The sequence below is a fragment of the Anolis sagrei genome, chromosome 1 (assembly GCF_037176765.1).
Source record: "Anolis sagrei isolate rAnoSag1 chromosome 1, rAnoSag1.mat, whole genome shotgun sequence".
NCBI lineage: Eukaryota > Metazoa > Chordata > Lepidosauria > Squamata > Dactyloidae > Anolis > Anolis sagrei.
In genome coordinates, this window is record NC_090021.1 from 197670618 (window position 1) to 197683299 (window position 12682).

Here is a 12682-nt window from a genome sequence, read left to right on the forward strand (position 1 = left end):
TTTATCTACGGGGAAAGGAAGTTCCTTCAGTCGCCTCTTATGACCTGCTCAGGAGCCCTGGTTTTCTTTTAAAGCATCTTGATTTTGATCTGGAGGTAGATTTGGGTTCTGTTTCGGAGAGCTGCACAAGAGCTCCAAAGTAAGGCACATACGGCCCTTCATGTCATGCTGAACTATTTAGACAGGAGCTGGGGAGAAAGCTGCTGGGACTCTCTGCTTGATAGATGCAGGCGCTGCTGGACAGGAGGATTTGCGTGCTTGCTTAAACCTGGTTCTTGAAGTGTAACAAACAAAAGTAATCCGGATGGGTTTCCAAGGGCAGAGGGGCAGCGCCTTCCCTATGCAGGCTGTCTTGCCTGCCATTGGTTCGCTCTGTCTGGGAGACATCCCTAACCGGCATGCAGAAGGAGGAGGATCTTTTGGACTGCCTGCCCTTTTTTGTTTTATTGCTTGCCTAGTTATCTCTTTGCAGTAGCTCTCATTCAGGTGGGAATGTCTGAAAGTTGATCTTCCTGAGGCTTTTTACATCTTTACTTTACAAGACGATCAGATGTGAAGTATCGAGCTCATTCCTTTGAATGGCAGGGATGAGTTTGTGTGGAAGAAGAGTTACGCTGCCTGTGATTACTCCAATAGTTCGGCAGAAAAGGGTAGGTGACTTGTGTGTGATGTGTGGGGAGCAGTGGGACAGGATAGCAGTGTTTGGGGAACAGGGAAAAAACCAGTACAGAAGGGAAAGCACTGCATGAGTAAATGTCATGCTGTGTGAATATTGCTGGTTTCTGTTTTCAAAAAATACATGAAAGTGAGGGCTTAAACTTTCTTGATGCTTTATACATGTGGATGCACCAGAATTGCACAGCACATAAGCAGTAATGGGAACTTCGTTGAAAGAGCTAGCACAACCCTTAAAGTGTATATACTACTTGGGTAAGAATTCTTGTTTCCAAATGTGTGAGCATTCTATAAGATAGTTATTTTAAATGAAATAGTTTATAAGGCCCAGTGAAGCATTATGATTTTTCTTAAAGTACATTATGTTCCTCTGTATATCTACTTAAAATAGGTCCATTTGTGTTTACTAGAGCATACAATCAGGAAAGTGAACACAGGATCGAACCTAGGTCAGATTTGTAGCATTTGCTTCTTGGTGACATATTAAAACTGGAAGATCACTGCATGTAATGTTGTCAGCTATGCTCAGGACATGGATCAACTTACTGTATTCTTCATGTTAACATATTTTCACTGGGAAGAATTTATATATATGTGGTTTTATGGTCTGTGTTTTGAGTTTATGAAAGCTAAAATTGATTTGGTAATTTTGCATATTTGTGTTACTCAAAGCAATAACATCAAAATCTCTCCAATGAATCATGCTGTTTTAATGTGGTACTTTATAAATATAACCTGCGGGTAGACTTTATTTTCCCCAAATTGAGCAAAAATAAACTAGCTAAAAGAATAAATATTGTTTTTAAATATATACACAAAGAGGATAAAATTTCTCTTGGGCCCAAAACTGCAATTAAATAGTTTACTAATATCATCTGTTCCACTCAATTTCCACATAGCTGAGGCTTCTTTCATGCTAGAAAAGTTGATCCAACAAAAGATCCCCCCAGGCTTTGAAGCTATAAGGCCATTCAATGCTAATCAAGGTAGTCAATTGGAACATCCACACTTGCCTCAAACAGACAATACTTCTTTCTCCGACCTTGGACATTCCATCGATATATAAACCCCACTTGCCTAGTTTCCAGAAGACCCCTCAACCTCTGAGGATATCTCTCATAGATGTTGGCTGACAACATTACATCCAGTGATCTTCCAGTTTTAATATGGAAGCCAGCTACATATGTCACCACGAAGCAATAACCATGTTGGATCAGAGGAAACACCTGCTTTGTCCCGAGAAGTGTGGAATAGCAGCCTTGTGTTCTTCAGGAGTTGGCATTCAGAGAAATACTACCTCTGATCCTGGAGGAAATATGCCCATAATGATGGCTAGGCTTGTCCTTTAAGACCAAACGAAACACCAAGCAAATGTATACTAATTGGGTACACAAGAGAAATATCACTGATATCTCTGTTTTCTAACAAGAAGTTTTCTTGAATAAAGATATATGGAAATAGCTATAATAAGTTGGAACCCTCTATCCAAGGTCATATCTTAGTACTTTGTTTCCAAGGGTGTTGCACAGTTTAGTACCGGGATTAGAGTACTGAGAAGATTGGGCATTTTCCAAAGCTCCAAGGTCAGCAGCACGGACATCAATAGCAGTTTCACTTTTCATGGTCTCTAAGAAGGTCAACTGCAGTGTAAGAGAGTTCTCTGTTTTTGTATATCCCACTGAACATCTTGGGATGACTTATAATGAAATCAACTTAAAACAAGAAATGATCACAAAAGGAAATTAGTTGAAACTATAGTGAATTACATAATTATAAAATGTGAATAGCCTATGTCTGTCTTCTTCTAGATAAAGGAAGGAAAGTGTTGCAGCCAGCCTTCCATTCCCAGCATCCCCAAATTCTGGAGCGTTTGTGTGTATTCAAATGAAGTCTGGGGATGTATCCCCCATGAATGCTGTATTTAGTCTCCTACTTCCCTTGCTGTTGTTATAGTACCAGGACTTGCTCTCAATTTTACTTTGAATTCATCTGCTAGTTAGAAACAAGAAAGCTAGATGGTATGTTCAAGAGAAAAGGAATAATGTCTTCATTTACCTTGATATAAAACATTTTCCTCTTAATTTCCAGGAAAAATATGCTATGTGTGTGTGTTTGTGTTTGAGTGTAATAATGACAAGTTGTGAGCAATTGTGGTTGATTCTTCCTGCTTGACAGTTAGGACTTCATCCCACGGGCCTCAGGCTCCGTTACCATGTGCTTTGGAAATGGGGCACTTCTCTTGGGAATTCGTTTACCGACTCCAAATAGGTTCCAGACAGGAGAAAGCAGGGGAAAGATAAGGAAAAGATTATTAAGAACATGGGATGCCTGGCCATCCCTCAGGATGTGGAAAGATGAAAGGGACCAGGTTAAGATGGTTCCTTCTGCTTTCCCTCACTCTGCCTGATGAAGTCCCAAATGACACCACCAAGAGTCATCCCAGCATCTTAGGTTTTCACAGGAAACTTCAGGCCTGGAATGATCCTGAATTGCAACCCTTATTTTCAGTAACCTTTTTTATTCCTGAACTGAACTGAACTGCCCTGTATATTTATATAGGTTGAGTATTCTTTGTCCAGGATTCCAAAAGCCAAAATACTCCAAAATTATCCAGATGGGTGGCTGAGATAGGGATAGTTTTGTTTTCTAATGGCTCAGTGTATACACACTTTGATTAATATATGATTATTTAAAATACTGAGCATGAAACTATCTTTAGGCTATCTATATGTATAAGGGGTACATAAAACATAAATGGATTTCATGTATAGACTTGCATCCTGTCTCCAAGATATCTAATTATGTTCATATGTGCAGATACAAGTACTGTACTCTCTAAACCTCAAAACACTTCTGATCCCAAGCATTCTAGATAAGGGACATTCAACCCGTATATTATTATATCTATAGCTACATCTTAATATGTTACTTAACACAATTGTGCGTTATATTGTGTTTCATTATTTTTATTCACCCCACACCCTCCCTGTGCTGAAGTAGCTAGCTTTTAAGCCAAAGATGCAACTGCTTATAGTTATTTTTATATTTGCGCTGCCTATTGTCAAGGCTATACTTGAGGTGACCTTCTCAGAGCTTTATGAAGTGTTTATTATGGGAAGCTGAAGGAACAGCTGTCCCCTGTGAGAATGAATGTGTGGAAGGAAGAACACCATCACTGAAAATGTTTCTGTGCCCTCAAAACAGCACCATCACAGGGTTTGGCCACAGCATATACCTTGCTTGGTTGATGACATTCAGTGGAACTTATTCCTCCTCTTCTGTAGATCTTGGTTTGTCTTCCTAACTCCCTTGCTTGCTTCTTTGCATTTCTTCAGTACTGCTCATATAGTAACCAAGGAAATTGGCAGGACTAGCAGCTCCCAGTGCTCATAATATTCTTTTCTTGGCAGAGCTCCCTGCCTTAGAAGAGGGATAAAGATTGGATTTGTTGCTACGAACAGTAGTACTTGTCCATTTCTTCTTCCCACTCTTCTTTCAAATAATTCCTGGTACTGAGAATCTGACCTCGAGACTGTTGTTCTTCCTTGAAATGTTGTGTGGCATTTATTCCTGATAGCAGTACATCTTTGGACACTGGAATTTATGGTAGAGACATACTGGTGAACTCTTTCAGAATTTGGATACAGACTTTTAGTAGTAAGTTTGACGCTTTCTCCAAAGGCAGTATTGAGGCAAGTTTGATAAATTGTGCATAAATTTATCACATAGGAAAACAAATTCCTATGAAACCTCACAACTTACATTTTGTTATGTGGAGACTCAACAGTTTTTGCATTGTCTCACCCATTTCAACTGAAATGTTCTTAGGCATGTCTCTCTTTAAAAATACTTGAACAGTGAGACGGGAGACCATTCAGCTTCTCAAGTGAAGTATTTTACAGAAACTGAGTTGAAATATGTGAACATGGCTTTCACAATGGATGCATTGCTGGTACATTCATATGCATATCAATATATTCTAATACCTTAACCTCCCACTGTCCAGATTTGACAGGGACAGTGCCGGTTAATCCCCTTTCATCTCACTTTTCCAGCTATGTTCCAGTTCAGCTGTGTTCAGAAATGTTCCAGTTTCTTTCTCCTCCCACTTTCCATCATTGTCCTTGGCTTACTTCAGTTTCAAAGTGCAAATGTGATTTGAACTCAATTAACTCAACAGTGGAGAGTGGAGGGGAGTAGGTAGGAATCTTCGCTTCCCTGTAGCTTCAGGCAAAATAAACTGCTGCAACCTCTCCTAGCTTGTGTGTTCTTCATCTCTAATAGCTTTCTCCATCTTGACCACCCTCTGATTTTGATTGGTCACATATGTCCCAGTTTTCATCTGTGAAATGTTGCAGGCTATGTTGGATGTCACATATAGAGTTTGGAAAACTTCCCTGTGGGACTACAACCTCCTGAATCCATCAATAGGCATGGCCACTGACCTGACTCATGTAGTAGCACTGTGTGATGAAACAGAAGGATGAAAAATATGCAGTTTCCTATAGTCTGTTCTGTCTTCATTGTCTTTCTCATAAGCATACTCTTCAACATGGCAGTTGTTGTTTATTTGTTCAGTTGCTTCCGACTCTTTGTGACCTCATGGACCAGCCCTTGCCAGAGCTCCCTGGCCACCCCCAGGTCCTTCAAGGTCAAGCCAGTCACTTCAAGGATACCATCCATCCATCTTGCCCTTGGTCGACCCCTCTTCCATTTTCTCCAGCATCATTGTCTTCTCCAAGATTTCCTGTCTTCTCATGATGTGGCCAAAGTACTTCATCTTTGCCTCTAATATCCTTCCCTCCAATGAGCCATCAGCCTTTATTCCTGGAGGATGGACTGGTTGGATCTTGTGGTCCAAGGCACTCTCAGAATTTTCCTCTAGCACCTCAGTGTCTATCTTCCTTCGCTCATCATGGCAGGCATTCTACTAAAACATTTTTAAGTTCATAAAGGAGATTGTGAGCTCTTACACATTTATATAACAAGGCATTTAGCTATCATCAGAATTACACGTCTCTCTAGCCAGGTCATATCAGCCTACCTTCTACCATGTCTGATCATAGATCTTGACCACTGCATCCAGTCTGACTGATAGCCATTCCCTTTAGATCAGTGGTTCTCAACCTGTGGGTCCCCAAGTGTTTTGGCCAACAACTCCCAGAAATCCCAGCCAGTTTACTAGCTGTTAGGATTTCTGGGAGTTGAGGGCCAAAACATCTGGAGACCCACAGGTTGAGAACCACTGCTTTAGATGGAGGCTTTTAACTACAGATGCCTGGGATTCTGTTAGGCGCCATCTGTTTGAAAAGCAGAATGTGTAAGACTATGCAATCACAGCTAATGAAATGTTTTAAAGGAGGTTCTATTGGGATGGGGATAGGGAGGCTAAAACCCAGTTATTTAGTGTAGTCAGAGATAAAGTGAAAACCAGTTAGCAAGAGAGGAATTGCTAGGATATGAGTAGGGTCGTGCAAAGTGTGAATATAGAAGGAGGTCAAGAAATAGATATGTAATATATTTATGTATTTATTAAATTTCTGCCCTGCCTCTCTCAGTGAAATTGTTTACCGTTTTATCATTTTTACTCATTTTGTTTTCCATCTGGATGATTTCTTTTAATAAAACTGGTCACACTTACCACACTGAAACCACTGATGGACTTGTCTTTTGACCTCCACAATCCTTCCCTGTGGGGCTGAAGGGTAAAATGGTTGATAGGATCCACAGATTGATACTACAGCAGGCATGGGCAAACTTCGGCCTTCCAGGTGCTTTGGACTTCAACTCCCACAATTCCTAACTAGCTGTTAGGAATTGTGGGAGTTGAAGTCCAAAACACCTGGAAGGCCGAAGTTTGTCCATGTCTGCACTACAGGATCAACTTAAGGTGATTCTACACTCTAGAACTAATGCACTTTGACACCACTTTAACAGCAATGGCTAAATGCCATGAAATATGGGAGTTATCATTTGAAAAGGCACCAGCTCTCTTTGGCAGAGAAGGCTGAAGACCTTGTAGACCTACAGTTCCCATGATTCCATAGCATTGAGCCATGGCAGTTAGAGTGGTGCCAAAATGCATTATTTCTGCAGTGTAGATGTGCTCCTGGAGAGGAGTTTCTCTATCACTAAGCTATGCTTCTACTATAGAGAAATGCCTCCATCCCTATGGTCCTAATGCCTACATGCTAGTCATGCTTTAACTCATTGTTTCCCTCTTGTTTACATACCTTCTGGATTTATCTCTACAGAGCTATCCTTAGATGGTTATCAAATCTGAGGTAATTACTGTGAAGATTACATGCAGAGACTTAAAAATGCAGGTGTTTTTTCCCCCAGGCATGAAAGAGTCATGCCTGCTAATCAAGTTGCTGTTTTCATATTTTATTTTAGGAATGGGGAATGTGTTTCTTTCCAGGTGTTGTTGGACAGTCACTTGCCTTGGCATTAGCGGTGCCACTTGGGAATGAGGGGCATGGGAGTCCAAGAACAGCTGGAAGGCCACATTTCCAAGCGCTATTTCATATGTTTGCTATGTATGTAATGCAGTTTGCTTCTGCCTCCTCACAGGTAATTAAAGTATACAGTGAGGATGAAACCAGCAGAGCTTTGGAAGTACCCAGTGATATAACAGCCAGAGATCTGTGCCAGCTGCTAATACTAAAGAATCATTACGTTGATGATCACAGCTGGACTCTCTTTGAACAGCTCACTAGTTTGGGTTTAGGTAAGTATGATTTGCTTCTGAAAAACATGATATTAACTCATCTCTGATTTGTGTGTCTTCTGTGCTGTATTGAGAAGCGAGGAGGAGGAACCAAGGCAACAGTTCAACTCGTGCTTATCAGTTGATGTTAAGCCTCTTTTGATCCCAGTGGCTTGTATTGCTAAGTACACCTATAAGAACACACAGTCAACATTCCAGAGCTGTCTGTAGGATAAATCTCTTGAAGTTTAGACAGGAATGCCGGACTATGTTTTTTATCCTTAGTTGCCATTGGGTTGTAGTATCACTGGGTGGTGTCATGGTGCTGGGTGAGTGCTGAAGTCAAAGCAGTGAAGTAGTGGTAGTATTAGCATTAGCAGTAAATGGTTCTAATACTGAAACAGCAATGAGATGAAAGTGACATTGCCTGATTGGCATTTAGGAGCCCTTTCCATAGGTCATACCACTAACAAGTTTCAGATGGATATGCTTGCTCTCTTTTTTTTAAATAGGCTCTGTCCCCATCTGAAGACCATCACTTTTCCTGATATCTGCTTCATCACACTAGAGAATGAATCCATTTTAAATCCAGTTGCTGCCTCTGGCAGAATTCTGGAGTTTGTAGTTTAGGGAGGAGCCTTTAACAGCTTCACTAAACTACAAACCCCGGAATATTGCAGGAGGCAGAAACTGGATTTAAAGTGGATTCATTCTCTAGTATGTTGAGGTGAATGGAGGGAATAAAAATAGCTCTATGTATTCATATAGGTGTATTTTAATGTGGTGCTGCCCACTATGGCTCATTTTGCCTTTAGTCAACTGTGTGATGAAGTTCTTGATAACCTCTGAGGATGCCTGCCATTGATTCAGGTGAAACATCAGGAGAGAATGCTTCAAGAACATGACCATACAGCCCAAAAAATCTACAACAACCCAGTGATTCCGGCCATGAAAACCTTTGACAATACAAGTTCTTGATATCTCCCCCTCAGTCTCTGCTCAGTTGTTTGGGCCTGTGTCTGACTGTCTGTTGAGCCAGCTATCCAGTGAATGGAAAACAGTTGTGTCATGGCAGTCTACCCAAACATGAGCCAGAATTCTCTATTTCATTTTCTGAGTAAATCCAATTGTCCTAGTGTGAATAACAAAGCAGTTACCTCACATCCTTATCTCTGAGCATCTTGAGATACTCTCCTAAACAGAAGATCTGTGCATGTCTGTGAAAGATGCCTGTTTTTACTGTGCCGCTTTTCTTCCTCCTAGGCCCCTTCCACACAGCTGAATAAAATCCCACATTTTCCACATTGAACTGGAATATATGGCAGTGTGGACTCAGGTAACCCAGTTCAAAGTAGATATTGTGGGATTTTCTGCCTTGATATTCTGGATTATATGTCTGTGTGTAAGGGTTCCTAGTACTGATGTTGTGAAGCAGGAATTGTGCCTAATCATGGATCTCTCTGTGTATATACATAAATGATATAAACAGGATTGTTTGGTCTTTCAGGTGTAATTCAATGAGCCAGTGTGATACAGTAGTAGTTTGAATGTTGGAATGGATTGGATTTCAGGATGCAGTCATAAAAACACATTGGATGACGTTAAATGAGTCATGCTTTCTCAGCCCAGGTTGAAGGCATTACCTTCCTTTTGGGCTCCAAATAAATCTTACCAATAAAACCCTTTTGAGAGGATTTTCATAAGTCTTGATCAACCTGAAGACACATAGTAACTGGAACAGGCATGGACAAACTAAGGCCTGTGGGCCAGTTTCGACATCTCGAGCTCTTACCTCAGGCCCTCCTCATTTTCCCTGTCTTCTCAGCATAAGGGCATGGTGGCCTGCTGCATCCTTATTCAGAAAGGACGGGGGAGGAAGGTGCACAGCAGCTGAGAACCCTCTGGAGCACTCTCAGCAATCACATGTGTTGCCCTCCTCCTGGCATAAAGACAGTGCAAGCGACCCTGTCTTTATGCTGAGAGGATGGCTCAGGGAAGGCACACAGAGTACTCTGGAGCACTCTTGGCTGTCACCTGTCTTGCCCCCTTCCTGACATAATGCTGAGAACAGCCCAAAGATCATGGGAGGAGGAACGGGGCAATCGCTCAATGTCTCGTTTTCCTCTCAGCATAAGAATGGGGCATGCAGTCCCATCGTTATGCCAGGAGGACAACCTGAGGATGACTCAGGCCCTGCCCAGCCTCCTCCTAGTCTCACCCTCTCACATATCCTGTCCCTCCCGGGCCCATTCCTCCCAGCACATGCCTGGCTGCCCTTCCTCCTGGCCTGGCCCTCTTGGTTGGGCCCACAATGCAGCACCAAGGCAAAAAAGTTTGCCTATTCCTGAGCAAGAACAATAACAACAAATATGTGATATTATTCCAAGCAATGTCTCCATTCCGCTTCCATGCACTCACTCCCGTTCATATCTAATTCGCACAAGGCCTTGCAAGATTAATTTCCACTGCTCTTGCTTGATGCAGTAGTATGTCCTCAGAGTTTGTGCCTTATGACCACATGGCACAAAAGATCCTATCTACTTTTTCTCTCACACAATGGATCATAAGATACATCTTTTTAACTCATTCAATATATTCTGAGGTTTGTTTTAATCAATGTGTCTATTGAAAAGCATAATCCCATAATTTATATATAGTTTTCCTAACCTTGACTCTGCATTGAGCACAGACAGCTTAAACACGTCTGCAAGGGCATTGTTGTCAGTTGATGCAGTTTCCAGGAGTGTTTATCCTACTGCATATTTCTGTGCAGATCGTAGATGTCTGTCTTCCAAATTACATTTTGTTCTACTGAAGGAGTCTTGTCAGCATCCTCTCACGGGGTCATAAATTATCCCGGTGCAATTTGATTTTAAACTCAGCTGACTTCTGCGGTGGAATTCAGAGCTACAGCTGTTGAACTTCTAAATGCCTGGATCAGACTCTGCTATGCTGGCTGCATTTTAGCTGTAAAGTTCTGAACCTGTGTCGAATGCAGAAATAAGCGTGAAAGCCAGAGAACTGTGAAAATTTGTGTCACATTATTGCCTAGGCATGGGGGAGTTTATGCTGCTTATAGTTAGGTTGATTCCTTATGGTAAGTAAAAATTTAGGCATGCCGTAAGTCTCAGATCTATTACAACATAGAGTATCAAAAGCAAATGAAACAAAGGAAAGTGAACTGTATCCAGTTGAGGGGCTTAGATATAGAAAGAAGCACTCAAAGGACAAGCTGAGGGGAACAACTTCCAAGCTTGGGCCATGAAGGGCATTTTTCCCCATGTCATATTTTTCACCTTCCCTAGACGTTTCCCCAGTTGGTATTATACAACATGGCTAAATTAGTTGAAGTCAGAGTGACCTGGGTGAGTAAGGTTAACACAACATGCAGGGCTGCTGGCATTTTGATTCTTCTCCATTACTTCCAAGGTATTCTGGGATATTGTTCTATGTGGCAATACAAGGGGGTTACCCAACCAGATATGTGGCCCAAGGGCTGCATACAGATTCAGGGGTATATTTGCTGTGTTCCTACCAGAGCTCATTCATTGGGCTCCAATGCGGAAAACACACACCCACACACACACAACAACAACAACAACAACAACAACAATTCTTTATTGATTAGTCAATTTTGACCATATCAAAACATGCAAAACATACACATACAGTAAAACCATATATGAATACAAGGCATCATGGCCTACTGGTCAGTCGACCCACTCCTAAATAATTGAGCAACTACAAGATAAAGAGGTTAAAAGATTAAATGCTGTTCTATTTTGGCAGGGACAGTCCTGGACCATCTTTTCTTTTCTCAGTTTATCAGCTGCTTTTCAAATAATCTCAGTTTTATGATCCTCCTTCCACTTTCTTTCTTCAGTTGCTACAGACTGGGTTCAGAGTGCAAAAATCATTTTCACTCAGTTAACAGGAGCAGAATATTGTGATTTTTGATAGGCCCAAGCAAAAGGAAATTGTTATAGCCTGCCCTAGTTGTATATTCTTTCTTGTTAGTAACGTTTTCCATGTTGTCCACACTCTGGTGTTGGCTGGCCACATGTACACAGTTTTCATCTTTGAAAGGTTGGATGATATGCAGGCTCTCCATTCAGTAATCAAAATTACAAACAGATGTCCAGTCCCTTCCATTTCCATCTTTTAACACCTCTCCCCATTCCTTTACTCCCATCACAAATGATGTAAGCTTTACACCCCCCACATACACATTTTTGGTCTCAACTCTCATTAGCCAGAAAGGCTAATAGTTATCCCAGAGTCCATTCAGACTAATCATCGTTGTCGTCGTCATCATCATCATCATCATCATCATCATCATCATCATCATCTTTATGTTGTCAAAGGCTTTCATGGCCAGAATCACTTTATTGCTGTGTGTTTTCTGGGCTGTATGGCCATGTTCCAGAAGCGTTCTCTCCTGACGTTTCTCTCACATCTATGGCAGGCATCCTCAGAGGTTGTGAGGTATATTGGAAACTAGACCGGGCTGTGGTGCAGCTAGTTAGTAGCCAGCTGCATTAAATCACTGCTGACCAAGAAGTCAAGAGTTCGAAGCCAGCCCAGGTCGGAATAAGCTCCTGACCATTAACAGTCTAGCTTGCTGTTGACGTATGCAGCCTGAATGACAGTTGCATCTGTCAAGAAGGAAATTTAGATACCGCTTTATGCGGAGAAGCTATTTTAACTAATTTATGACACTATAAAACCTTCCAGCAGCGTGTAGAAGAATAAGGAAGTATTCCATCAAAGGACCTGGTGTCACAAGTGGACGGTGAAGCAGCAGCTCCCCCTGTGGCCAGAATCGAGCATACCCTCATGAAGCTGGAAAAGCTGGAATGTTAAATGCCTCTGTATCTGACTATGTATGTTGTATATCTAAATGGCATTGAATGTTTACCATGAATATATGCATTGTAATCTGCCCTGAGTCCCCTGTGGGGTGAGAATGGTGAAATATAAATATTTCAATAAGTAAATAAACAGACAAGGGGGGTTTATATATCCGTGGAAGGTCCAGGGTGGGAGAAAGAACTTTTGTCCGTTGGAGGCAAATGTGAATATTGCAATTAATCACCTTGATTAGCATTGCAAAGCCTTGCAGCTTCAAAGTCTGGCTGTATAGATGCAGCTGTGGACAAGTTTACATAGGGACCGCCAAACACAGCGCCCAAACACGAATCAAGAAACATGAAAGGCACTGCAGACTAACTTCACCAGAGAAGTCAGCCATAACAGAGCATTTGATATACCAACTTGGACACAGCATATTATTTGAGA

The 12682-nt window shown here is 41.5% G+C and overlaps 1 protein-coding gene across 3 annotated transcripts in view; it reads left to right on the forward strand.

Annotated features, from left to right (window-relative positions):
* GRB14 (growth factor receptor bound protein 14) overlaps positions 1 to 12682 on the forward strand; it is a 59381-nt gene that overhangs the window by 18550 nt on the left and 28149 nt on the right. For 2 of the 3 annotated variants that reach the window (XM_060778089.2, XM_060778098.2), the window contains exon 3: positions 7249 to 7405. In XM_060778089.2, the coding sequence (XP_060634072.2) occupies positions 7249 to 7405 (157 nt within the window). Of the gene's footprint in view, positions 1 to 465; positions 651 to 7248; positions 7406 to 12682 lie in introns of those variants that run through there. The other variant, XM_060778106.2, reaches the window with a different exon arrangement.